Here is a 27,818-nt window from a genome sequence, read left to right on the forward strand (position 1 = left end):
ACAGACAAGACGGGGCGCCCAAGGCCCTGCCGCTCCCGCCACCCGCTTTCTGGAGACCTTGGCCCTGAGCTCTGGGGGGTGGGGGCGGAGGCGGGGGCTGGGAGTGGAGTAGAGACTCCAGCCCGAGGGCAGCAGAGGGATCCGGGCTTCCGGGCGAGGGAGGGCGGCGGGGCGCGAGCGCACAGCGCGCGGGTGAGATGTGGTCTATATTAGAGTATCTATATAAATATATATTTCCCAGTTCCTGTCCCTTTTCCCTGACCCCGCCCACCCTGCGTCTAGGATTGTAACCTCTTCCCCAGCTCAGTCCCAGTCCTTTCCCAAGTCCCTAGTGCATGGAATAAAGTGGTTGGTTATTAAATCCCCGTGTGTCCCAGAGCCAGGGGCCTGCCTTTATGTCGGCGTTCACGCCCACTTTCCCTTCCCTCTGTCTCCTACCCCTAGTCCAGCTCTCCATGGCCCAAGCCCCGGGGCAGACAGGTAAGTAAAGAGAGCAGAAGCGGAGACTAAAGTTAGGTCTGAAACCAAGTGGGAAGCACAGAGATAGGGTAAGGGAGAAGGGATGAAGATATAGAGCCCTTAAGAAAAGCCAGATAAAAAGAAAAAAAAAAAAAAGTTACTGAAATAAAATCGACTCTGGTGGGATTCGAACCCACAACCTTTGAATCACTCATTTCTTGTCTCTAGAAGTCCAATGCGCTATCCATTGCGCCACAGAGCCACCTGGTGGGTAGTGGTATCGCACAGCTTACGGTTACTAGCATGGGGATGGGGCAGGGTAGTTGGAAATTGGGCTTGGCGTGCCAGGAGCGCGAGGTTCGGCTCTCCGAGGCCAGAAAGGACGAGTGATTGATTGCCCGCCCAAAGCACGTGAGCCAGGTGGGAGTGAGGGCGCAGAAGGGTGCGGGAAACAGGGAGGGAGAGCAAACAAGAGAGAGCGAGCGAGAGTGCAAAGCTCCCGCTGTCCGCTTGGGGAGTGCTTCCAGCTCAGGAGCACTGCACTCCCTGATGTGGCCCCAGCAAATAAACTTGTTTTGTTGTAAATTTCTGTGAGTCTGTTTTCTCCGGGTTATCTTTTTCTGCCATGCGGCCAGGGTTTAGATGGTTCTCCCGTCCTAATTTGAGGAACATGGACAAAATCAATTTAACTTTGTCTTTGCCTCAATTCCTGCCTTTCTACTCTCTTAGGAAGATAACGGGGATCCTACATCTTCACGCAGGTAGCGTGGCCGAGCGGTCTAAGGCGCTGGATTTAGGCTCCAGTCTCTTCGGAGGCGTGGGTTCGAATCCCACCGCTGCCAGGCCATAATTTTTCTCCATTTTATCAGGCTAGGAGCAGTTGTAAAGTCCACTTTCTTCTTAGTCTTCCAGACAGAAGACTGATTTCTGCATCTGTATTCCAAAGCAAGATGTGACGGAAACTGACGAAATAACCTGTACTTGTTCGTAACTCATCTTCATTTTAACATGTTCAAATATAACATTTCAGTATCACAATTAGTACAATTTCCAATATATATAAATGATTTTCTATAGTTTCTCCTTGATTTGTTACGGAGATGTCAATTACCTAGCATGAAAGAACAAGCTTCTAACTTGCTTTTGGCTTGAGAACTTCTCCGGTAGAAGGAGCATGCCACACACAAAGCAACAAATACAGTGGACTCTCAGGTTACCCCCGGCCTGACATACTTGGGTTAACTAGGTTAATAGAAGGTTCATCTGTCTCTTGTTATCGATAACGTGTGTCCTAGGTAAATAACCAGATCTCAGGTGTACTAATGTAATTATAACTAACCTTGGAAAATCGATCGCGTCCGTAAATCAAGGTTCCATTGTAATATATTTTATTACTAGTGAAGCTCAAAAGGAAAGGTTCCACCGAGATTTGAACTCGGATCGCTGGATTCAGAGTCCAGAGTGCTAACCATTACACCATGGAACCACTACCTATGGGTGTTGCCTGAGATTTTATATACTTCTTAACATTTTGCCCGTCTCCCCAACCTCAGCCAAAATAATATTACAGATGCTGAATATAGCAGACATCACTCCTGAGCACCTGAAATATGAATTACTATAGACTGTCAGCTGCCTAAGGTTGAAGGCTATATGAAAAAAGACAAAATTTCATTAACATTAAATATTGATTACAATAACTTGTAATAATAACTTTGGAATATTTGGTTAAGTAAAATATATTATTAAAGTTAATTTCTCTGAATTTTTCAAACTCTTTTTGATGCAGCTCCTACAAAGTTAACATTCACATATTTAGTTTGCATACATACTGCTCTAAAACGTCTCTTTATTATTCTAAATGAAGCCAGGCACAGAAAGACAAACTGTATGATCTCATTTATTTGTGGAATTTAAAGCAATCAAATTCACAGAAGGGGAGAGTGGATGGATGTGGTGATGATGACTGTCAGAGAGTACAAAGCTTCAGGTGGAAAGGAGGAATAATGTTTTAATATTTATTACACATCATAGTGACCATAGTTAATAATTATATATTATATATTTCTAAATTGCTGACAGTAAATTTCAAATGTTCTCGCAAAAAAGATTCTGAGTTGGTAAATGTTAGTTTGATTTGGTCAGTCCACATTGTAGATATAACATTGTACCTTATATACAATAATAATTTGTTGATTTACAATGCAAAATTAATAAATAAACCAAGATCATAATGTTTAAAAAATACTTTTCCTTCACTTTCGTTAGTTACTTCAGACATTAAATTATTGACTCAAGACAATTTTCTTTCTTAAAAAAGTAACCAATTTTTGTTATTCATTTTCCTTGCATTGTTTGAAGTAGCCCTGTCCAAAACACCACACTAGATCTTAGGAGGGAGGAAAAAGTAGACGCCCGAACAGGGACTTGAACCCTGGACCCTCAGATTAAAAGTCTGATGCTCTACCGACTGAGCTATCCGGGCTCTACGTGGTCGGCTCTTACTTTGCCTTAAAAGAAGAGTTCTCCATAGACAAACGGGCAGCCTCGCAGACGTATAAATAAGTGTGTATCTGGGAAGAGGATCGCAGACTCTGAAAGAGTGCGAGTAACTCCGGCGCAGCTGATTATGTTTTCCCCACTTCCCTGCCTCAGATTCCCGCACGGACGCGGACGCAGCAAGGAGAGAGGAGCGGAGGCTGGATCAACACCTTGCGGTGTCGGGACTGGCCGCGCGGGGTCGCTGCGGACTTCTGTCTTCCCACTAAGGGCAGCTATTCCCTGGCTGCTGTAACCCAAATCCCAGACCCTTGGCCACCGAGGCTCTCTCCCACAGAACTGCCTGCGGAAGGCAGACCTGGAATGCAAAAGAATGCTTCATGGGGCCTCTACACCCTTTGTGCCCAGGACTCCACTGGTTTCTGGACCAGCCCTATTACAAGGGAGAGCCTGCGGTCCCTTGTGCCAAAGGATGAGGACAGACACTGAGCATGGAGAGGGGATGGATGTGTAGGTTGGTAGGGAAGCTGTTCCTGACGCTCCTGTCACGCGCCGAGGTGTGTGTATGGCTCTCCTGTATGTGGCTGCAGTCACCTGTGATGTATGACTGAGTGCGCCTCATCTGTACATAGTGAGTCACACATGGGTGACACATGTAGGACAGTTCTGGCGGGAGACTGGAGGAAGGGTCTTGGGGAAAACTGGGGAGTGGGTGGAAAAGGGTCCTAGAGCTTTAGTCGAGTTCGTGACTAGGCAGAGGGCAGTGTCGCAATCATATAGGCATCACCTCCTCCCTGCTTCCATTTCAGTATTTGGTCCCTCTCCGTCCCCAGGGAACCCAGATTTCAGATATTTATCTGGTGAGTCAGCCGAGGGACCGGCTGTGCCAGAGGCACACAAACAAGTGTAGGGGTGCAAGACTGGGCGGGGAGAATGAACCAGAGCAGCCCGTCCAGCGCTTCTGAGAGAGAGAGAACCTAGGAGCATCCTAGAGACAGCTGCGTCCTTCCTCAGTCCTACCTTTCCCCAGCCCCCTCGCACCCACCCTGTTTGGGTGTCACTCACCTTCTCCAGGCCTGCGTTGCTGGGCACCGGTCCTCCCCTCCCATCATGGCAGTGTACCGCCTGTGTGTGACCACTGGTCCCTACCTGAAGGCCGGCACACTGGACAACATCTCTGCCACACTCGTGGGCACGTGTGGTGAGAGCCCCAAGCAGCGGCTGGATCGAGTAGGCAGGGACTTCACCCCTGGATCGGTGAGTATAAAGGACAGATGTACGAACTCTGAGGAGAAGAACTCATAGGGGACCCTGAAGGAGGGGAGGATCTTTCCTGCCTAATTCATCAAACCTTGCTAAACCGGGATGCTCACATTGGCCTGATCACCATTCCTTTTGTGTTCTCTGCCTTTTCTGGGCTCACAAACCTACCCAGATGGGGCCGTGAAGAGGAAGGAGCACTGGGCAGGGATCCCAGACTTCCTTTGGCTTCCTGGCTTCTCCCATAATTGACCGGCTTTCAGCCAGTCCCTTGAGGTGGCAGCCTGGCTTTCCTCTGGGATGGGGTCTGGGGGAACCTGTCCACCTTCCTCAACAGTGCAGCTGTTTTTTGGTGGCTATGCAAGGGAGCCCTGCTGGCCATGGTGGCTAGGGAAATCCAGAGGCACTCTGCTCACACACCACCAGGGATCCTGCTTTCTCTTGGATGGAGGGCTGTCTTTTTCTCTTTCCATACAAAGGCACTGCATGGGTCAGCATAGTTGGAGGTGTCCTGCACCTGGCAAGGTGCAAGGATGATCTTGGTAGTTCCCTGCCTCTCACTTGCTTGTTCCATTGGTTGCCTCAGGTGCAGAAGTACAAGGTGCGCTGCTCAGCAGATCTGGGTGAGCTCTTGCTGCTGCGTCTACACAAGGAGCGCTTCGCTTTCTTCCGCAAGGACTCTTGGTACTGCAGCAACATCACTGTCATTGCCCCAGATGGCACTGTCATCCCCTTTCCCTGCTATCAGTGGATTGAGGGCTACTGCACTATGGAGCTGCGTCCAGGAACAGGTGGGCCAGAGGAGAAAGATGCACTGTACTGTGGAAGTCTCTTGGGATTAGAGATGGGGTGTTCCAGAGCTCACCTGGAGGGAATAGGGTTGGCTTTAGGGACAGTAAAGTAGATACATTACAAAAGTTAGTCAGTAAAGCCCTGGAGTACAAGGACTTTCTGGGCAGTATTTGCTCCTTCAGAGGCACACAAAGACATGGCATATTTGCATGCTTGTGTAAACATACACTCACATACAACAAGCAGTCTGCTTTCCACAGACTTCCTCTGCACTTTCTCAGAGAGCTCCTCTGGAGCCCAGGGAGAAATTAACCTGCAAACTAATGAGACCTCAGTAGAATTCCTCAGTGTTTGGAGAATTTAGTTGGAGAGGTCCTGTACCTTTTTCTGGCTTTGCTAGCATGAAGTCCCTTGAGGGTTAGGGTTAGGGACCCTTGTTGAATTTGTGGGGAATTTCTAGGATGCTGGTCTTCAATGCCATCTGCCTCCAGATCTGTCTGGCCCATGGAGGCGACATTAGGGTTGCTCTGTGCATTGAGATGAGTCTCATGGAAGAGAAATGAACATTCTAGGTCAAAGTGAGGCATGTGAGCATTATCCCATGGCCCATAGTGAGCTCTACAATGACTTCACTGTAAAACCCCATCTGTCATCATAATACATCCAAAACTTCACAAAACATATTTATTCACCAGTCATTTATCAAGTGTATGTTATGGGCATGGTGTTAGGTACCACGCAAGATTCTTCGAATACATAACATGAATATTGCATGATTTCTGAACTGCTTTTGCAGTTTAGAAAGAAAGTACAAAGAATACAGGGCATCCCCATGCAGCTCCTATGGAGGTGGCTGTAGGGCTGGGCTCAAGGGTTAGGGGATTTAGGAAGATTTGCAGCAGGGGGTGTGGTTTGAGAACAGATTTTTATGAAGAATGATTTTTATTCCCCACAGCAAGAACTATTTGTCAGGACTCCCTCCCTCTGCTTCTGGATCACAGGAAGCGCGAGCTCCAGGCCAGACAAGAATGCTATCGGTGATGCTTCTTTTCCCAAGTTTATTCTGACCTCGGCCTTAATCAAATTGTTCCTAACTCTGACCTGAGTCTCAGTCTTGGGATCCTGAATCTAGTCAAGACTCATTTAAACCTAGCCCTGCTCTAATAGTCACCTTGAGTATGGACGCAGAAACCAATATCAACAATTATCTCTGGCTGGAAATGTAGCTGTAGCTCAGTGGAAGAGCACTTGCCTAGAATGCATGAGGCCCTGAGTTTCATCCTCAGCACCCAAACAAAATAAACATACCAAAAAACACAATAACTATCCCAATATCATCAGCAAATCCATACTCAACTCCCCTTAAATGTCCCTGATGTAACCCAGATCCAATATCACAAGTGACTCTGGGCTAGTGTTTACCAACCTCAACCCATCCTCAGCCTCATCCTCAAACCCGTCGTGATCTTACAGACCCCTTTCTAAACCAGCATGGGCATTTATGCCATCCTCAAATGCTATCCTGGGGACTGGGTGTAGCTCAGTGGTATGTCCAAGGCCCTGAACGCAGCTCCATACACACTGCAAATCCTAATTTGAAGCCCAGTGCACTTGTTGAGAAAGTCCAATTCTTCTCGGTCACATACCTAGAAAATGAGTGGTCTCTGGAGTTTTAATCTGAAACCAAGTCTTTAAAATTGAAGCTTGAGATGGGTGTGCTGGTGTATACCTATAATACCAGCACCATGAAAGGCTGGCACAAAAAGATTGTAAATGGGAGCCTGGCTTGGGTGATTTAGCAATTTAGTGAGGACTTGTCTCAGAAAAGAGGGAAAGAAGGCCAGGCGTGGGGACTCACACCTGTAATCCCTGCCCTTGGGAGGCTGAGGCCAGAGGATCGCTGTGAGTTCAAGACCAGCCTGGGCTACATAGTGAGTTCCGGGTCAGTCTCAACTACATGGTGAGACCCTGTCTCAAAAACAAAACAAAACAAAACAAACAAACAACAACAACCAAAAAATAAATAAAATAAAATAAAATAAAAATGAAAATATAAAAGCTAAGGCTGTCTATCTCAAGCTTGACCTGCCATCTCTGCTTGATCTGCCTGTTTTCCTGGGCAGCTGGAAGATCTATGCTCCTGGATTCCCTCGCATGGTGGATGTCAGCAGCTTTGAGGAGATGGAATCAGACAAGAAATTTGCCTTGACCAAGACAATACCCTGTGCAGACCAGGGTGACAGGTGAGGACCGAGGCTTGGGAATGAGGTAGAGGGGAGGAAGGTAGAGGAAGGGTCAGATGGGAGGATGAGACCGGGCAGCCTGGAAGGAAGAGTTCGGGTCTATACCAAATACAGTTTCATTCAAGTGTCAGGAAAAGAGGGGACTGGGAATGGGGTCTGGCAGAGAGGGCAAAAGTGAGAAGGTTATTTCAGATCTGGAGCAGAAAGGGCAGGGGAAGAGCCAGGAGCAAGGAGGTACCTGGGGACCGGGAATGCGGGGGGCAGCACCGAGGGAAAGAATTAAGAGGAGAGGCTGCAGGTCCCATTGGTTGGTTTCTGTCTTCCTACTCCCCTTATCCCCAGCCCTGGGAATCGATACCTGCCTGGATTCCCCATGAAAATTGACATCCCATCCCTGCTGCACATGGAACCCAACACCCGCTACTCAGCCACCAAGACAGCGTCGTTGCTCTTCAATGCCATTCCTGCGTGAGACCACTGCCCTCGCTACACCCTTGCTCACTGTCCTGTCCCTTTGTGCACAGTTCACATCTCTGCTCCCCAGGCCCTCCCCTGCCCCCATTCTTCCCTCACACTCTCTCTTTTTGTCCCCCACTCTTCCTTTCTCTTGCTCCTTAGTCTCCTCCCTTCTGCCTACTTTGCACCTCTTAGAACACTTCCTCCAGCGTAGCTTGGTTCAGGGAGTATACTTGTGGGGCTGTGTCTAGTAAGACAGAGAGGCCTATCCCTTGGCTTTAAGGAGATGGAGCCAGACAACTTCAGGTTTAAGCCCAGAACCAGTATTTTTTAGCTATGTGCCCTTGATTTTTCACTTAGTCTCTAAACAATGTCCTCACTTGTTAAAAGATAAATAACATCCATTCCTACTTCATAGACTTTGAGGAAAATCAAATGAGATAATTACCCAGGACAAAATAATCTCTCAATAGGGGTTCCCTAGTAGTAGTATTTGAAAATAGCCTTTGGCCAGGAGGAATGCACAGCTTCAGTCAGGAAGCAAGAATGCAGTTAATTAGCAGTAGCAGTCTTTAGACGTTTAAGTAAACAGCTGAGGCTCCAAGTGTGACTTGGCTGGAGGGAGGAGTTCAGTTAACCCTCAAGTGAATAGAGAGGACAGGTGTCAGCTGGGTCCAAGTGGTAGCTGTGGTGGAGAGAAGAGATAAGGGAAGAGTAGGCAGGTCCTACTTACTGTCCAAACACAGGTTGGGGACCAATGGCCAACTGCTTAGGTGGGAACAGGAGCCTCAGCTGGCCAACAAAGCAGGGGCTGCTGGTGGAGGACCAGAGGCAGCCAGGACAAGTGCTTGGGCCTCATCTCCTGGACTTCTGCGCTTGGAATGATTCTCTCTGAGGACAAGTGGGACAGGAAGTGGACATGAAGGGTGAACAAGAGCTCAGGAGTGTCTGAGGTGGCTGGAGTATGCAGAAGGTCACATGTGACCCAGGCTTCAAGGAAAGAACAGGTTGCGAGCCCCTAGCAGGACTGAAGGGCCAGAAGAGCATCTGAGAAGGTACAGTGCCTTTGAGTTGGTTCCCAGCTGGAGGAGTAGGCAGAGGAGAGCCTAGAAGACCACAGCATCACCAGTGAGGGCTCTGAGAAGGGCCAGGGGGAACAGGGTGCTGCTTGGAGAGTTGAGTGTGGGGTGACTGCCCAGTGTTCTAAAGGACATTTGTGGAGGGCTCTTGCCAAGTGAAGTTCTTTTCGCTCTCCTTTATTTGCCTCCTTAACTTCTACTGTCATGGTTGAGTTCTTGGCCAGTTTTTCTCATCTCCTGGGTTTTGAGTGATGTGCACTGAGTAGATGTTTGTGCAGTGAATGAACAAATACTTCGTCGGACAGGCAGTCTTGGCCCTGGGCCTATCAGATTGCTAATCCCTCCCCTTGCCCTCTGCCTTCCCCAGTGGCTCCCAGTATTCAGGGCACATTCACATCTTTGTACATCCCACCTTATTGACTGACTGCTACAAGCCTGCCAGTTCTGGGCTCTGTTCCCTTTCCTTTGGTTCAGTGAACTTGGTGAGTGATTATTAGGAGGAGGGTGTGTTGGGGCACACACAGAGCTGAGACCTTGCCCTAAGGAGCTCACTGCTGATCGGAGGATGTTATATGTGTCCTATGTTTATAATGTAATGCAGGGAAAGGTGAGTGTTTTGTGAAAGACGCAAGGTGTGTGTTTTAGGGGAGGCCAGACAAAGCTTCATAAAGGACTCTGCATCTTAAATGAATCTAGAAGAACAGATAGACCTCATATAGTAGGAGATGGCTTTCTGATGGAGATCCAGCTCAAACAGCCCTGGAAGTAAGGGAAAGCCAATTTAATTTCAGCCACTCCCTCCACTGTAAAAAAAAAAATCACACAGTATAGACATCCACAAAGAGGGCCTATCTCTTTGCTTGCCAGCTCCACTTTCATCAGTTCAGTAGTAGACAAAGTATGCACTTGGTATAATCAGAGAGCAGGCTTGGTTGGCCTTCTTTAGAGAACAGGGTGGGAGAAAAAGCTGGAAAAGTTGGTAGAAACTGGCTGGTGGGGAATTTCATGGATTAGCCAGGCTTCGCACTTGGGGCTCTGTCCTGAAGGCCAGGGTTGGGGTGAAGGTCTGTGACAAGAATGACACTTGGAAAAGGCAGCCAAAACCCCAGTGATGGTGACTTGTCTGTACCAGGCGACCAGGGTTACCAGTCACTCCTCCCAGGAATGGTTGCATTTGAGCTCCTCAGGCTACAGAGCCTCAGTGGAGTAATAGGCTTGTTTCCTCTGTGGATTCTTAGGCACCTCTCCTTTAGAGAATGACTCCCTAGTTCTATCCGGGCTGGGGAGCTTCCAGCAGTTCCCAGCACCCATTCTCATCTTCCTCTCTCTCGCAGGTCCTTGGGCATGAAGATTCGAGGGCTGCTGGACCGCAAGCGTTCCTGGAAGAAGCTGGATGACATGCGGAATATCTTCTGGTGCCACAAGACCTTCACTACAGGTGTGCAGAGCCAGGCAGGGGATGCCTATCCTTCACCTTGCTTCAGGCTGGTCTCTTTCCTCCGGTCTCAGTCCTCTGTGGGAGACTGCTGGATTTCAGTGGCGGGTGCTCCTGGTTTCTTCAGTGGCACCTCCCAGATTCCCCTTGCAAACCCAGGCATCTCCTCTGATGGGGAGGGTAAAAATATGTCAGTGAGAATCCTGATTAGGAGCACACAATTTGCTTCCCTACTCCTACCACCAGATGTTCTGGGCTTTGGGGTCAGAAGGCCTTAGGTTCAAATCCCTGCTCTGCCACTCAAGCAGGCAAGTCTCTCAGACCCTCAGTGTCTAACATGCAGTTGAAGGCGTACCCATCTTATAAAGATACTGGGAGAAAACCTAAGTCACAGTGATGAGCATAGGTCTGGATAGGACCAGAATCTAGGAAAGTAATTGCCAGACCTTCTGGTCCCCTCTCTTGCTCCTTAGAGTATGTCACAGAGCACTGGCGTGAGGACAACTTCTTTGGGTATCAGTACCTGAATGGCGTCAATCCTGTCATGCTTCATTGCCTCTCCAGTTTGCCCAGCAAGCTGCCCGTCACCAATGACATGGTGGCCCCCTCACTGGGACCAGACACCTGTCTGCAGACAGAGCTAGAGGTGGGTGAGGACCTTGGTAGTGGGATTGATAGGAGGGAGGCAACTGGGTGGCCATTATGGACAAAGGATGAATGTGGACAAAGGCAGAATGGCCTAGGCCTGGGGACCTCACCTCCTGCACAGCCCTGTTCCTGCACCTTTCAATTTGAGCAGATGAGGACAAGGGCCAGATAGGGATTGGGATGATCTGAGAGGCCTGTTGTGGGGCCTGGAAGGTCCCAAGGTGAGGCCTGAAAAACAGGCCAGTGGAAGGGCTTCCACATGTAGCTGGAACAATCACGGAGGGCTAGGAGCTCTGAGGACACAGGGATATGTGAAGACCGGCTCTCTCTGGGGCAGCCATGCCCCAGACATTTTCACTGGGTTGGTTGATTCTCACTGTGTGTTGATTTTTTAAAACACCCTGAGGTCAGATCTCAAAGGTGGAGGTGACAGTAGGGAGGATTAGGTGTGCAGAAAGGAGGACGCTGGTTCGTTCTGGACTCTGGAGAGAGATCAGGTGAGAGGTTGCACAAGGAGAGACTCACCTGGACCTCATTCTGCACATTCTGGGAAGGGTGTGGTACCCAGCGTTGGCGCTTAGCCCAGGCATCAAAAATTGCTGAGGCCGCACTGGGGACTTAACTCATTCCTGCGGCACAGAGCCGAGAGGGAGGCGGAGTGCGGGTGCGAAGGGCGCGCTAAGCCTCTGGGCCCCTTTTCCAGAGAGGCAACATCTTCCTAGCGGATTATTGGATCCTGGCCGACGCCCCCGTCCACTGTTTAAACGGCCGCCAACAGTACGTGGCAGCCCCACTCTGCTTGCTGTGGTTGAACCCCCAGGGGGCGCTGCTGCCCTTGGCCATCCAGGTGAGCCTGGGGCGGGGCTTTGGGGGTGGGACTCGGGGGACCGACAGCGTTGAGCCTCCTTATTACTCCCGCAGCTCAGCCAAATCCCCGGGCCCGATAGCCCCATCTTTCTGCCCACGGACTCTGAGTGGGATTGGCTGCTGGCCAAGACATGGGTGCGTAACTCAGAATTCTTGGTGCATGAGAACAACACGCACTTTTTGTGCACGCATTTGCTGTGCGAGGCCTTCTCCATGGCCACGCTGCGTCAGCTGCCGCTCTGCCATCCTATCTTCAAGGTCGGTTCCACAAAGGGAAGGGACAACACTGGGTGAGGGATCCGGGTGGCCTTCTTCCTTGACTTTGGACTCACGTGACCTCATTCTGCTCGCAGCTCCTGCTTCCCCACACTCGCTATACGCTGCAGGTGAACACCATTGCCAGAGCCACGCTGCTCAATCCAGAGGGCCTCGTGGACCAGGTGTGGCCTCAACCATGGGAAAATGGCCCTTCTGGCCCTGCCCCTGAGGATGATTCGCCCCGTCCACAAGCTCACAACGGTCCCTCAATCTCCACCTGCCCCTTCCCACAAGCCCCGCCCTCTCCACTTGCTCCGCCCACAAGCTCCACTCTCGCGTTCCACCCCTTGGAGCCGCGGTTTCGCAGGCAGGGTTGCTCCAGCCGCAGCACTACACCTAAAGGATCCTGCACCAGCCAGGTTCTCGCTGCTCTGGCTTTCAGTGTATTCTTTTCTTATCAAAAATCTGAGGAGCTGTACTATGCACGTAATAGGGCCTTAACCCACGCTATCTGCACTAAGGCAGGCCCGAATAGGTGTGGACAGCTTGGTTAACAGCATAAGCTCCTGTGAGGTCCCCAGCCCTGGGTAGAGATTGGGCCATCCCGGGAGCCGAGCTGTGCTGTGTCTACAGGTCACGTCCATCGGGAGGTGCGGCCTCCTCTACCTCATGAGGACCGGTCTGGCCCACTTCACCTACACCAATTTCTGCCTTCCGGACAGCCTGCAGGCTCGCGGTGTCCTAACTATTCCCAACTACTACTACCGAGATGATGGCCTGAAGATCTGGGCAGCCATTGAGAGGTGTGAGCCCAGCAGGGCAGCCCCTCTGGCCCTACCAGGGCTGTGCTCATGCCAACTGGGGTGCTTGGGGCTGGGGATTCCAAGTGTTTGCAGTCTCCAGCCATCATAGGGGTCCCCTGTGAAATGGCTGGTAGTTGTGAGCTACAGAGGGGCTGGTACACTCGAATGGAGTGGAGCAAGGGAAAAGAGAAGGGGGGGACAGCGTGGGCAGACTCTTCCCCCTCATTCTCCCTCAGGCCCCTATGAAGGAGGGAAGCTCTGAGCCTTCCTGATTTGGGAGGGGGGATGGGACTTCAGGGAAACCGTGATGCTTGGGTTCCAACTGGATCAGGAGCCCATGGACTGAACTGCCATGGACTCTCAGTGGACTCTGGCCATCTGCCTCTTCCTAGCCCAAATAGCAGTGGGCCTTGGTGGTGTAGGCAGGTCAGGGCCCGAGGTTCCTCTAGGGGCACCAGCATCTCTTTCCTGCAGCTTTGTCTCAGAAATCGTGGGCTACTATTATCCCTGTGATGATTCCGTGCAGCAGGACTTGGAGCTGCAGGCCTGGGTCAGCGAGATTTTTACTCAGGCGTTCCTGGGCCGGGAGAGCTCAGGTATCTCTTCTCTGTTATTCCTTCCCACATCCCTATCCCCTGCCACAGGCTCTTAGTGACTGAATTCTCCACTCAATTCATTTGAATCAATTCTTATTATTATGTTTTGACTTTGAAACCCATACTATTATTGTCCCACTTAGCAAATGAGGAAATAGGAACAGAGAAGGCTGCAAAAGCAGAATCCCAGACCAGATTCGATTGTCTCCCAAACCCTTGCTTTTTGACCATGCCCTTCTGGTCTCTCCACATTTACAAAGCCACCCATTCATTCCAGCTTGCTGAGCTCTGTCAATATTTAGCATGTGGTAGGAGGCATCTCTGACTTCAAAGGATTCTGGAAACTTTTCTCATACCCTCTTGTGCCCGTTCTGCCAAGTGGCCCCTCTAATCGCTGATCTGTCTTCATTTCATGGAGTGGGCCTTGCTGCTGCCAGACTTCCTGACTCATACCTTTCACCCAGGCTTTGCTCTTCCCTGACTTCTGACACTGGCTGAGTGGCCTCTGAGAACCACCAACCCCAGAGTCCCCTCTCAGCCTCCTTTCCTTAAGCTCAGTGCCAGGCAGGTACCCCAGACCACTTTCTTTCTTTGGCCATCGCTCTGCTCCAGGGAGAATTTGGCCTTCTGACTCTCCAGCTTCTTCCTGGGTCCTAGCCATCTCCCTGTCCCAGCTCTTAGCTTGCCTTGGCTCTCTGATTCCTCTTTTTCTCCTCCCTGTTGGAATGAATCAATCTTCTGCTTCTCCTCTGTAGCTGATTTCCAGAGTCAGAAACCTCACCTCTTCCCAAGTGTGAAGGACTTTTCCTTTTCTTTTTTTAGGACATTTCTTTTTGTCCTCTTACTCTTGCCGTTAAGACCAGCACATGAAAACTACAAGTTAACATTTATAGAGTGACTTCTGGCCTTGCTGAGGTTAAAGTGGTTCAGATGTCCATCCTCCAGGTCTCCAGCCCTGGTCTGAGACATCTATCTATGGGAGTATAGCTTTCAGGTGGCTTAGTGCTTCTGGTTGCACACAGAGGACAGTGGGGGTGCAGGTGGTGTCTCAGGTCATCTGCAGATAGAACAGCTGTTGTAGTCCTAACTGGTAGGCTCAGAGCTTTGCCTTGCTTTTAAACAAAAGTTTCAAGCATACTGGACAGTAGAGAATATGACCAAAACCAGTTTACCCACCCACTAGATTTAACACTGGGCAACATGTTGCCATATTTGATTAATCTGTTGCTTGTGTTTATTGCTGAAGCCTTGTAAGGTAAATTGCAGTCATCTTATTGCACCTTTTGTCAATATGCCTTTTTAATAATGACATTTTCCTACACCCATAATCCCAGCACTCTGGAAGGCTAAGGCTTGAGCTCAGTCTGAGCACCTGAGCAATTTAGAGACTTAGAGAGACCCTGTCACAAAAAAAAAAAAGTCATTCTTCTACACATCACATTACTGTCATTACACTTAATTTTCTTTGAGGTCCAGAGGATGGAACCCAAGGCTTTGTACTTCATGTACTCAGCTACTGAGTTACACTCAAATCCCATAACAAAACTGACAATAAAAAAATTTTTTTTTTTGTACAGGGGATCAAAATTGGGACCTTGGACTTGTGAGGCAGGTGGCTGAGCTAAACCCCCAGCCCTGACAATAATTTCTAATGTAATCTTCTCTTAACATTTTTCTTTGTTTGTTTATTTGAGACAGGGTCTCACTATATAGTTGATCTGGAACTTACTACGTAACCCAGGCTGGTCTAGCGCTCACAGTGATCCTCCTGCCTCAGCCTCCCAAGTGCTGGGATTACAGGCATGCACCACCACGCCCCACCTACCCTTAACATTTAAAAAAATTTAAATTTCTTGTGGTTTGGGGGATGGAGTCCAGGGTCTCACCATTCTAATCAAGCGCTGTACCACTGAACTACACCACAGCCCTATACTTAACATGGCTGACAATAATCTCCTGGGTCACCCTCATATCTAATACATGCTCAAATATCCCCACTTGTCCTTTGTTCTCCCAGTTGGTCCTATTGACCAAAAGCCAATCAAGGACTGTATTGATCTTAGCCAAAAGGCCCAAAATGATTCAAGGACCATATTTTATTTGTTTGGTTTGACTCTAAAGTCACTTTTAACTTATAAGAGTATCACTTCCTCTTTGCTTTATTTTATTAAAAAATTTATTAGTAGATGTTTACAGCATATAATGACTACTTTTATCATGGGGAGTTGGTACACATACATAATACATCTTAATTCTTTTTTAATGCATCTTAATTATTTTTCCCCCCTACTTCTCCATCCTCCTTCCAACTCTTGGTCCCCTTCCCATTTGCAGAAGCTCTATTTTCTTTTTCTTCCTCCTCCTCTACATCCCCTTCCCTTCCTCTCCTTTCTTCCTCCCTACCTTCCTCTGCTTTTTAAAAATCACATGATAAGGACTTGATTTTTTTTTTTTTTTTTTGGTACTGGGAATCAGACTCGGGACCTTGTGCTTGTGAAGGAGGCGGCAAAACCACTGAGCTAAATCCCCAGCCCCTTGACAAGGACTTATGGAAGAGCCTTGGACTAGTTGCTCTGCGGAATTTCTCACTTTCTGAATTTATCTGATTCCTTTCTTATGGCGTCATCTTGTTCCTCTGTCTCCTGTGTTTTTGTAAGCTAGAAGGAGTATCTAAGTGTTGCACACTTTTATCAAGAATATTTCTCAGGTGATGCTCTCTGCCTTCTGTGTTGATTCATCTGGGAGGCGCATGAGGTCAGGTTGTCTCACTGGTTGAGATGCCAAGAGTGATTTCTAGGTTAAAGAGTTATCAGCCAGATCGCTCTTGGATTTTTTTAAGGGTAACCTTTCCTTGTGTTTTGTAAACTCATGGTTAGTCCTCAACAGTCCTGAGCCAATTGTGTCTCCTGACTGAGAAATTTGTTTCCTATTTAAGACCCAGACTGGGACCTAATACTGTTGGTTCAACTCTCCTGTTTTGTTTATGCAGTACTGGGGATTGAACCCAGGCAGCAGTGAGCTACATGCCCAGCCCTTTTTATTTTTTTAAAGTTTTGATACAAGGTCTTTCTTGCTAAATTGCCCAGGATGCCCTCAAACTTTCCACCCTCCTGTCTCAGATTAGCTGGGATTAGTGGTGTGTACTTCCATGCCCAACTTTCACCTATCTTACTATATTCAGTTTATCTCTGACACATCAGAACATCTTCAGACTGTCACACCTCTTCCCACTAGTACAACCTTATTTTGAATTCATATATTTAAAAGTAAAACAAACAAAAAATAAAAAAAGCTTCACATGGCTTACCGGCCACACAGCTAAAAAAAACAAGGTAAAACACACTTATTAACTTGTCAGTCTCCCTTTAACCTCCATATTATAAAGGGAAATAATAATATGAACTATAGAAAAATTCCCACAGATAATCTGATCCCTTCTTTACTGTATTATTTCCAGCTTCCAAGTTTAGATAGTTGACCATGAATAGAACATTCCTGGGCTGGGGATTTAGCTCAGTGGCATAGCACCTGCCTGGCAAGCGTGAGGTCCTGAGTTTGATCCCTGGTACCAAAAAAAAAAAAAGGAACATTCCCATTCACTCCCAAGCAGATGTCCCATCCTTCCTCCAACCTCTCTCTCTGCTCAAGTCTTGAAGCCCCTTTCAACTCGTGTTCCTACCTCTGTCTCCTAAATCCAGCTTGGTAATGAGTTCCTATTGTTCCAATCATTTCCCATTGTCACCACCCTAGTAATCCTGATTGTGGCAGTTACTTCTCAGCCAGCTGCCCTCTCCCAGCCCCTGGCTGCTACCTTGCCAGGCCTGCCCAGAAATCAGATGCCCCAGTGTATTGCTGCAGCCTCACCTCCAGTTAGGTCCCCTTCTTCACCTTGTCTATGCCCTCTGCCTTTCCACCTTTCCACTCTGGCTCCTTATCCTCTCATGCATTTTTGCTTCACTCAACCAATAATTACTGCTTTCTTAATATTTATTAAGTGTTGGTCTAGATGCTGTCATTTCACAGTGAACAAACAGACAAACATCCCGGCCTTCAAACAAGCTTCACATTCTTTCAGAGAGACACAGATAATAAACAGGCAAAGATGTCAAGTGGTTAAGAATGCTAGGAAGGAAAACAAAGCAGCATACGAGGGGTTATTTCAGACAAGTGGTCCAGGAAGGCCTCTCTGAGGAGATGATACCTGGACAGAGACCTGAAGGAAGTAAAGGAACTCACTGTGTGAATAACTGGGATAAGAGTGCGGAGTCAGAGGCGCAGTACATGCACAGGTCCACAGGTCTGGGTGTGCTGGTGTGTTTGAGGAAGAGCAGGAAGACCTATGAAGCTTGAGTAGGGTAAGTGAAGGGAAGAAAAGTTAGGACAGAAATGAGAAGGGGCCAGGACCAGATCAGTAGGGCCGTGGTAAGGTAAAGTGAGAGAGGAAGCTCTTAAAATGTTCTATCGAAGAATGACATTATCTGATTTATCACTTGTCTGCTCGGTGCCGGAGATCTAACCCAGGGCCTCATGCATGCTAGTTGAGTGCTCTACCACTGCGCTACATCCCCCACCCCTGATTTATGATTTAAAGGGCCACTCTTGCTGTCATGAGATGAATTGGCTATAAGGGACAAGGGTGGAAGTAGGAGGATTCATTCAGGAGAGAGATGGTGGCAACGGCAGAGAGGAGGAAATGGAGATGGTGCGGAGAAGCCTCGCTTCTGGAAGTCTTTGCTGATGTGTGGAGTGGGAGGGAAAAGATGCCTGTGGTCTGAGTGACTGCATGAGGAGCACAGTTGCCCATCCATATCCACAGGGAACTAGTTTGGGGACCCCCACAGATGCCAAGATCCTCAGATGCACAAATCCCTCTTGTAAAACGGTGTCATATTTGCAGAGAATGGATTCACAGCTTCCCACACACTCTAAATTATTTTTAGGCTACTTCTAATACAAGGTAAATACCTTGTAAATAGCTGTCACACAGTGTAGTTTAGGAAATAGCAACAAGAAAAAAGTATATACATGTTTAGTATGTCATAATTTTCCCCCAGATATTTAGTATTTCCCAAATATTATGATCTGAGGTTGGTTGACCCCACAGATGAGGAACCTGCAGCTATGAAGGGCCAACTGTACCGAAGGAGAATGACTGTAAGGGAAGGCCAGGTTGGGGAGTGTAAGAGTAGGAGTGGACGTTTGGTTTTGCAATGGCAGGTTTGAGGTGTCTTGCAGATACCCAGGTGGGAAGATCAGGTAAGCCGCCGCAGAGTTATGCTCACTGCTGTGTCTAGGGGTTCAGAAACGAGGCACAGCTGGGGATGTGAGTTTGGGGTCAACAAGTGATTGGGAGGTGGGTAAAGCCAGGGACTTGGATGAGGTCAACATGGCACAGACAGCAAGAATGAGGCCTGGGCTCTTCTTCCTCCGCCCCGACAATGCTTTTCTCTGTCATCTTTTGAGACAAGGTCTTGCTTTGGAGTTCAGACTGGCTTTGAGCTCACTATGTAGCCAGGCTGGCCTTGAACTCATGGCAGTCCTCTTGCCTCAGCCTCTCGAGTGCTGCGATTACAGGCCTGTGCCACCATGCTCACTAGGCTCAACTGATACTCCTGTCTCAGCTTCCCAAGTAACTGGGACTATAGGCATGAGCCATTGTGCCTGGATTTTGTCATCTTTCTTTCATTTCAATATCACCCATCTCTCAGCTTGGGGAGGAACCTTCTCTTCCTCTAGGAAGGGTTCTTCTGACCACTCTACCTCTAGGACCACTTTCTATCCTACCTGCCTTCTCTCCTAAGAGCCAAGCGCTGGCACCTGGGGTTCTTTCTGATCGTTATGTGCTTTTGAGTAACACACTGTCTCACTAAACCCAGCAGAGGGTGATCCGCTATTGGGTACTTGGACTGATCTTGGTAAATTGAGTAGAATTAAATAATTAAATACTAAGAGGGGCTGCAGTTAAAAGTGCCTTGGAGGTCAGGGAGAGGGAGCTTGGTGCTTGGCCTGACCCTGGCTCCATTATGAGCCCTGGCCAAGAACCTTTTGGTCCCATTGCAATGCCCACCTCTGAGACTCCCTTCAGAGACCACAGCCCTTGGTGATGACTACCCCTGACTTCATCCCAACCATAATCTTAAAGACAGTTAGTTATAGCCAGTATCTAGCTCTTACTCCCTCAGTCTTTCCCTGCAGTGAGCCCCACCCTGAGCTGGCCCTAGGAATTCAGTACCTCCCTCCACACCCTCCTCTTCCCCACATTCAGGATTCCCAAGCCGGCTGTGCACCCCAGGACAGCTGGTGAAGTACCTGACTGCAATCATCTTCAACTGCTCCGCCCAGCATGCTGCTGTCAATAGTGGACAGGTGAGTCTGCAGAGGAAAGACCTAGGGGTATCAGGCCATGAAAGGTGTTAGGTTTGGCAATGGACATGAGGCCGGAAGTCTGAGAGCAAGGGTGGGTCGGGGTCAGGGTTGAAATGGTGCCTGGGTGGAGTGAATGGCCCCTGTTGAGTGATGGCTGGGTGGAGCTGAGTCCAAGGTTGAAATGGCAACTCAAATTGGAGTTATGTTGAGAGTAGAATTTGTGGGCTCCTGTCTTGGTTAGTGCTGGGTCAGGTGGACAATCAGGTTGTTCTGTATGGCATGCCAGCCCAAGTCCCTTTTCTAGGATTACCTCCTCTCTGGGTCCTCCCTCCGTGGTGACTCACTCCACCCAGTCCTGGAACACTGGGTGGGGAATGACAGGGGTGAACTGGGCTCCTGCCCCGCTCTGGAACTTTCCATGATGCCCTCATTTCCCAACTGTGAGACTTGGGATAGTAGAGGTGAGGTCAGGAATGGTGAGGGAGCTGGTCCTTGCCTTCCAGCAGCTCTTTGATCCATGTGGGGTGGGGGTCTTTACAGCATGACTTTGGGGCCTGGATGCCCAATGCCCCATCATCCATGAAGCAGCCCCCACCTCAGAATAAGGGGACCACTACCCTGAAGAGTTACTTGGAAACCCTCCCAGAAGTGAATGTCACCTGTAACAACCTTCTCCTCTTCTGGTTGGTCAGCCAAGAGCCCAAGGACCAGGTGTGTATATGGGGGTGGAAGTTTGGGGTGGATTTTGCAGGGTCTGGGCATTGGGGCTGCTGATGGTAGGTGTTTCATGGGGACTTGAGGACTGACTGTGGGTATTTGTGCCCACTGCTGAACTGCTTGGATTCTTTAGTTTTTTCAGGAAATAACACTTGCTCTCCAAGGACATATGTTGAGGGAAATGCTAACTTCATGAGTAGATCACAACGTCCATCCAGTTCACAAGTTTAATCATCCATCTGTTCATCCAATCACTCATTTATCCATCAATCATTCATGCATTCATCCAAACATTAAGCAAACATTTCTGAGTAAACCCCTATGTGTCAGCGCAGCACCAAACACCAGGCATATAAAATTGAGTGAGACCTGCCTGCCTTCAAGAAGTCTATGATCTGGTAGAAGAGACATGTAGACAAAGAAGGGCACCACAGTGTTGTAGGAAGTTCCTATATGTTAATTTCTCCACACTGGGTAGGATGAGCCATGAGCCTTGTCCACAAGCTTCCATCTAGTGACAGAGGTAAGAACTAGGCCCTGTAGAACCTAAGTAGGTCTGGGAAAACCCTAGAAGGCTTGGTGGAGGAAGTGACATCTAAGCTGAAACCTGTGAGTCAAGTAGAAATTGGGTAAAGGAGGGATCAGGGTTGGTTTCTAGGCAGAAGGAAGGATGCAGCCAAGGAGTGGAGGGGAGAGTCACTCACCATGGTTCAGTGCAGCAAAATGGCAGGTGGAGAGGAAGGTAGGGCTTTGTCTGCATAGTATTCACTGAGAGGACAATGGGAGGGTCACTTAGGACCTTTAAGCCAAGATGACATCACTTAATTTGTTTTGCTTAGCATGTTCCTGTGCCTGGTGAATGGGTGAAAAGACAGGTTGGAGGTAGGAGAGAGAAGGCGGTTAAGTAGCTTTAGGCCAGGTGAACAGAGCTTTCATCACTGATTATGGTTACGGCCATTCACACATTGTGGTGCCAGTCATGCCTCTGCCTGCTGGTCCTGGTCACAGTTCTCTGACATGTTAACATCCTCCTTTCTCATGACTGACTCCATCTGGTGCTACAAAGAGGGCAAATGCTTTCCTAGCAAGGTGTTTTGTTTGTGTTTTTGTCATTTTGGAGATGGGGTTGCCCTCATTATGTTCCGCAGGCTGGCCTCAAACTTCTTGGCCCAAGTGATCCTTTCTCCTCAGCCTCCTGAGAAGCTGGGGCTACAGGTGCATGTCACTATGCTTGACTTAGAAAAGGTTTTATGTATTTTTAAATTTTATTGTGGGCTAGGTGTCTTAGTTACTTTTATCATTGCTCAAACAAAAGACCTAACACCTGAAGTTAAAAGGGGAAAGGTTTATTTAGCTCACAGTTCGTAGAGGCTTCCATAATCGGCTGGGTGGCAGAGGGGCAAAGGTAGCAAAGCAACAAGAGATCTTAACAGCCTTTTTCTGCTCCTTTTTTCTTATCCTGACTATTGGGGTTAGGGTGGTGCCAAACAAATCAGTGTACTAATTTAGTAATCACATGCCCTTATCCCCAGCATCACACACTCTAGATTCAACCACCTCTGAGAAAGCCACCTATGACTGAATGAGGCTTTGGGGGGAGATCTAGACCCAAATCACAAGACTGGGGATTGAACCCAAGGCCTTTGCACTGAGCTACAGCCCCTGTCCTTTTAAAATTTTTTATTTTGAGACAAGGCCCCACTAAGTTGGTTAGTTGCCTGGGTTGGGCTCAAACTTTCAATGCTCTTGGCTCAGGCTCCTAGAGTGTTGGGATTATAGGTGTGTGCTACCATACTTGATCCTCCTAGGAAATTTTATCTACTATCCTCCATCCTGGGAATGGTAGGAACTTGTTTCTGAATCCTACCCCTTTCTGTGCCCGGAGGGACAAGTAGGCAAGAGGACAAGGGTAGAGGGTTCCCTCCTCATTAGCCAGTGAAAAGTTTAACCTGGAAACTTACACAACAATAGCAGCTGTCACTTATAGAGGATCCATCCTGTCTCAGTTATTAAATCAGATTCTTTATGCATACTATTTAAAAATATAAAGCAAATAAATATATTTAACATGCTTAATATAGTGCTGACAGATAAGTGTTCAATACATGGTGAGAAAACAGGTTCAGAGTGATCAACAAATTTCTCACCATCACATAGCTGGGAAGCAACAGGCTTTTTTTTTTTTTTTTTTTTTGGGTACCGGGGATTAGAACTCCAGTCCTTGCGCTTGCAAGGCAGGCCACTGAGCCACTGAGCTAAATCCCCCAGCCTTTCTTTTTTCTTTTTGGAGACAGGGTCTCACTATGTAGGTGAGACTGACCTGGAACTCACTATGTAGCCCAGGCTGGTCTCTAACTCATAGTGATCCTCCTGCTTCAGCCTCCCGAGTGGTGGGATCACAGGTGTGCACCACCACACCTGGGTTTGATTCGTCTGTCACACTTCTGTGTTCTGCTCTTTGATGACTACACTATAGTTTTAGGAATTAGATATGAGTCTCATAAGTGAGAACTGGATCTGTGAAAAGAACAATAATATAAAGAAACTGTAGATAATTTTATTCGAGGAAAAATAACTGTGTATACACAACATTAGGAATGGGATGGGGCACACAGCCAAATACAGAGGGCTTTAAAATAATAAGAGAATACTACTTACAGTTTTATGCATGAAAATTTGGAAATCTAGATGAAATAAAGATTTTTCTAGGAAAACAACTGAAACTTCAGAGGAGATGAAAACCAAACATAAATGTAAGAGATTATGATGAAAAGCAAACATAAAAGGCTATCAATATCTGCTTCTTTCAAACCATTAAGGCGCAAGTAATTCCTGAGTCTTTCAAGCTCTTTGAAAGCCCAGATAAAGGTGGACTCTTCCTGAATCATTTCACCAAATTTCAGAATGCTGATTCCAGTACTGGCAAGGGCAGGAACCTAGAAGAAGGGAGGTGTTCTCAGCGAGGGCTCCAGTCCCAGGTCCACACTCTGCTCCCAAACCCTGTGTGATCTTGGACATGTAATTTAGCCCAAGTCTCATTGTCATTATTTGTAAAATGAGAATGGTAAGCGTATCTGTTTTAAGGGCCGTGGTGTATGGTTCGGGTAGAGGGCTTTTCTTCGAGCTGTTGTTAAGAAAATGAAGCCAGGTGAGGAGATGCATCTCAGAACTCTGGGAGGCTGAGGCAGGAAGAGTCTAGCCTGGACAATTTAGCAACTTCACAAGGCCCTATCTCAAAATCAAAAATAAAAAGTGCTGAGGCTGTAGCTCAGTGTTAAGGCCTTGTATTCAATAGCCAGTACTGCAAAAAATTAAAGCAATAAATCAGACAGTGAAAGCCAATATTGTATAGTAAAACAATAATGTGCCATGATGAAGTGTAGTTTATTCTAGAAATGAAATGTTAGATCAAACTTTTGAAATGTAGCAATGTAATTTATTACATCAGTAAAGAATGATGCTATATAATCTTGGTACATGCTGGAGAAGCATTTGATCAGTGTGATCAGTCATTACTAAGAAAAGCTCAAAGCCCCTAAAGGGGTTTTGATAAAAGTATATTTAAAGGCCAGGGATTTAGCTCAGTGGCACTGTGTCTGCCTTGAAAGCATAAGGTCTAGAGTTCAAGCCCCATTACAGCAAAAAAAAAAAAAAAAGCATATTTAAGACAACTCTGGGACTAGGGGTGCTGCTCAGTGGTACAGTAGAACACTTGCCTGGCATGTGTGAGGCCCTGGTTCCATTCCCAGCACCATGGAGGGGAAAATAAAATGACACTATACTAATGGTGAAATAATAGAGGCCTCTTCATGAAAATCAGGGACAGGAAAATAGTGCCTACTATGACTGCAATTATTTAACACTGTTCTGAAGGGCCTTGCCAATGCAATTAAAGCAAACACATTTTTAGCCAGGTGTAGTAGTGCACATCTGTAATCCCAGCACTCAGGAAGCTGAGGCAGAAGGATCACTGTGAGTTTGAGACCAACCTGGGCTACATAGTGAGTTCCAGGTCAGTCTCAACTACATAGTGAGACCCTGTCACAAACAAACAAACAAACAAAAAACACATTTTTTTAAACATCAGCAGTATTGATAGCGCAGTATTGCATGAAGGTTATGTTAGATGGAAAGGTTGTGCTAGTTAGGTGGGGCCAGTGCATTACGACAGTGGAGTGGCTTATGATGGGATCATGAGGGAGGGATAGTCCCCTCCATAGGATGGCATCCACTGAAGGCCATTGTGGCATGTGTTGCTTGTGGCTGGGTATACTGTAAAGTGTGATGGTGACTTTGTTGGCAAAAATGATTATGTGATTGATTGGAAGATACCTCAGAACCAGATGCTGGCTGTCTTCAGAGGTTGAGTTTTGTGAAATTGTGTGGTAATAGGTGTATTCTTTGGCCTATTTGCTAGAGTGTCTGTGTTAATATCAGCTGTGTGATGAATGGGGTTGTATGCTTTTAGTTCAGAGTAGATTAGGCACTAGAAAGGGGCTTTATGAATTTTCCAGTTCAATCCATCTACTTTCAGATGCAGGAATTGAGTTTCAAGGAGTCACAGTAACACACAAAAGATTTTCAGCAAAAGGGAGAGCTGAATTTAGGTTGGCTGTCTCCAAAGTCACATTCTTTCCAGGCTGTGTGGCTTTGGATGTTGGGGGGTGTTCTCCATTAGACTGTGTGGAATGGTAGATTGGTAGTATGATTTTAATGACTGGTTGGGGCATGCCTTTTGAAGCCACATTGATTGAGTTTGTTGCCATCCATGGTCCTACATTATTCTCCATCCCATTTTGAACGTTATCCTGACCTCCCATCTGATTCTCTCCCAGAGGCCTCTGGGCACCTACCCTGATCAACACTTCACAGAAGAAGTGCCACAGCGGAGCATCGCTGCCTTCCAGAGCCGCCTGGCCCAGATCTCAAGAGACATCAGGGAGCGGAACCAGAGCCTGCCACTGCCCTATACCTACCTGGACCCCCACCTCATTGAGAACAGTGTCTCCATCTAACTTCCACCTCAGACCACTTCAGAAGCGAAGGAAGGTCCAAGCATGAAGAAGCCCAGTTTATCAGAGTTTCCCAGACTTTTCCCTCCTCCCTATTCTCAGCTTGAATCTTCCTCTCCCTATATAGAGACTTTTTCCAGCCAAGATGGCTCTAGCTGTGTCCTGAGCTGTGAGGGACCAGTCTAGCAGTGTCCATGGTGAAAACCATTGACTGAAGTCCAATGCTCAATAGGCCACCGGAAAAGCAAAGAACCTCTATAGCCTTTGCCCCATTTTTGGGCAGCCTCCTATTCCAGCCTCTTGTGGGAATCTACTTCCTTTTATTGGGATGCCCAGCCTTGATCTCCAAGTTTTCCTTCCCAGTCCTCCCCATTCCCACACCTCTTCCTACTGTGTCATTTTGATTCTTCTTCCCTGTAAGCCTAGGAGCAGCCAACCTGACTTCCTTCTGTGGAAAAGCCTGGAAACTGGCACAGAAGGGATGTGTGTCTGAATCTGTCAGGTCCCCTTTGCCCCTGACACCTTGAAGGTAGGGGAAGAATTGGAGCCCAGATCTTCTGGACATCTAGCTAAGGTTCTGGGGGATAAGTTCCCTGGCCTGGGCATGGATGTGGGGTCTCTTTCCAGCTCTTGTTCTACCTCCTTCTCATCTCATGTTTTCCTTTTTGCCTTTGAACCCAGCGAGTTCAGTAAAAGTTGATATATTTGGCTCCTATTTCATTTTTCTGTTTTGATGATATTTGTGCTTGTGTGTGTGCATGTGTGTGAGTGGGGGTGGTTGTGGGGAAAGAGCCAGGAAGGTAGGAGCAGTGAGTCCATCAGTTCCGTGTTCTGGAGACAGGTAGCATCCCAGCTTAACCCTCCGCCCAGCTGAGCCCTGCATTTTTGCCTTCACTGCCTAGAGCCTGTCATTTGGAAGTGAAGGAACACCTGAACTCAAGGGCCAGGTAAAAGCCCTGGCATTTTGCAAAGCCTCAGAATCTGGCTTCAAGGTGTGGTGGTTGTTAGTGTCGCCACTGAAATCCAGTTCTACTCCTGGACACAGAAAACTTATGCCTGGCCCTCTCATGGGTGGGTGGAACCACAGGATAAGTCTGGGCTGAGTTATGTGCAGAAGAGGTGCGGCCATGTCCAGGCTGGTGTGAGGCCCTCTGGAGTGTGCTCTGCCTCCCCACTCTGGAAGCTGTGCCGGATGCTATTCATCAGCCTGTGTGTCTGAGGGATAGAGTAGAGGCCTGCTGCATAGGTAGATATGGAACTGAATAAGAAAGATACTTTTTATTGGTTGAAGCAGTTCAGATTTCAGGACTGTTCACTCTTACACTTTCCTGCCTCAATCTAGAGTCTTATTTTTTTCCCTTCAAGCCAGGCAGCCCTTACAAATAGAAGTCTGTTACCACTTGTGGTGGCACACACCTGTAATCCGAGGACTTAGGAGGCTGAGGTAGGAGGATCATTGCACATTTGAGGCTAGCCTGGGCTACATAATGAGTTCAAGACCCTCCTGAACTACATAGTGAGATCCTGTCTCAGAAAACAAAACAAAACAAAAAAAGAGGTCCATGTAGACCTCAACTGATCCATCCACATTTTCTCTCTTCATAGTTTTCCAGTGCTTGACCAAACTCTAGTCATCACCTCTCTGTGGCCAAAGTCACAGAGTCTTTGGACAATGTCAGGGTGACTGTTCATCCATATAGTGCTGGTGTAGGCCGGGGATTTAGCTTAGTGGTTCTGCCACCTGCTTCTCAAGCGTAAGGTCTTGAGTTCCATCCCCAGGACCAAACCAAACCAAACAAAACAGAACATATGGTGCTGGTGGCAGTGGAACCAAGCAGCTTTAGTGTCCTCCCATGACTCTCTCCGGAACTTCATATGGCCAGGGGCTTTGCTAGATTGGGCAGGTCTCAGCCCACGCTGGGCCATTGTCAATGTCCCTTTCTTCAGTCAGTGGGGGTGCCCCAGCTGCCAGCATTTAAGAAAACAGAAGCACTCACTGTACAAACTCCAGATCTGACTGCAATTCCTAACTGAACTGCTATCCCAGACACCTGGCTATGTTGACATTTTGGAGCAGCCGCCCTTCCTCAGACCCAGGAAAACACTCTGCCCATCTGTATTCCCCACCCGCTCTTTATCCCCAGAATCTCCTCTCTGTTCAGTCAGCTCCTTCTCCCTTTAAGGCAGTGGGTACCTACTAAAGGTTAGATTGTCACTTTCTGCATCTGTGACTCAAGGAGAGAATGCCCAGGTCACTGTGCAGTATTAGGTGTCTTTGGGAATCTCTCACCTGCAGATCCCAGCCTAAGAGTTTATTTAGCTCAAATC

General features: G+C 47.8%; 1 protein-coding gene and 4 non-coding genes across 5 annotated transcripts; 2 read left to right on the forward strand and 3 right to left on the reverse strand.

Moving 5' to 3' along the window:
* Nucleotides 1-631: 631 nt before the first annotated feature.
* On the reverse strand, nucleotides 632-721 carry Trnar-ucu. The gene is given in 2 exon segments: nucleotides 632-667; nucleotides 685-721. It is a non-coding gene; the product is annotated as a tRNA-Arg (tRNA).
* Nucleotides 722-1,219: 498 nt separating this feature from the next.
* Nucleotides 1,220-1,301, forward strand: Trnal-uag. The gene has a single exon. It is a non-coding gene; the product is annotated as a tRNA-Leu (tRNA).
* Nucleotides 1,302-1,873: 572 nt separating this feature from the next.
* On the reverse strand, nucleotides 1,874-1,945 carry Trnaq-cug. Its single transcript has one exon. It is a non-coding gene; the product is annotated as a tRNA-Gln (tRNA).
* Nucleotides 1,946-2,871: 926 nt separating this feature from the next.
* Trnak-uuu lies at nucleotides 2,872-2,944 on the reverse strand. The gene has a single exon. It is a non-coding gene; the product is annotated as a tRNA-Lys (tRNA).
* A 623-nt stretch (nucleotides 2,945-3,567) lies between these two features.
* On the forward strand, nucleotides 3,568-26,169 carry Aloxe3 (arachidonate lipoxygenase 3). Its single transcript, XM_033762802.1, has 16 exons — nucleotides 3,568-3,589; nucleotides 4,033-4,215; nucleotides 4,805-5,009; nucleotides 5,966-6,047; nucleotides 7,134-7,253; nucleotides 7,596-7,721; nucleotides 10,123-10,226; nucleotides 10,697-10,869; nucleotides 11,575-11,718; nucleotides 11,793-11,996; nucleotides 12,092-12,178; nucleotides 12,630-12,799; nucleotides 13,274-13,395; nucleotides 19,661-19,761; nucleotides 20,302-20,472; nucleotides 25,314-26,169. The coding sequence occupies exons 2-16, from the start codon at nucleotides 4,069-4,071 to the stop codon at nucleotides 25,491-25,493; spliced, it is 2,136 nt and encodes a 711-aa protein (XP_033618693.1). The 5' UTR covers nucleotides 3,568-3,589; nucleotides 4,033-4,068; the 3' UTR covers nucleotides 25,494-26,169.
* The last annotated feature ends 1,649 nt before the right edge of the window (nucleotides 26,170-27,818 follow it).

Source organism: Fukomys damarensis, unplaced genomic scaffold (genome assembly GCF_012274545.1).
Source record: "Fukomys damarensis isolate Sample0158 unplaced genomic scaffold, DMR_v1.0_HiC HiC_scaffold_13, whole genome shotgun sequence".
NCBI classification, from domain to species: Eukaryota; Metazoa; Chordata; class Mammalia; order Rodentia; family Bathyergidae; genus Fukomys; species Fukomys damarensis.

Coding starts and splice junctions, on each gene's coding strand:
- Aloxe3 (XM_033762802.1), top strand. CDS start 4,069: ATGGCAGTGTACCGCCTGTGTGTGACCACTGGTCCCTACCTGAAGGCC. Junction 13,396..19,660: donor CCTGGGCCGGGAGAGCTCAG/GTATCTCTTCTC, acceptor CCCCACATTCAG/GATTCCCAAGCCGGCTGTGC. Junction 20,473..25,313: donor GCCAAGAGCCCAAGGACCAG/GTGTGTATATGG, acceptor ATTCTCTCCCAG/AGGCCTCTGGGCACCTACCC.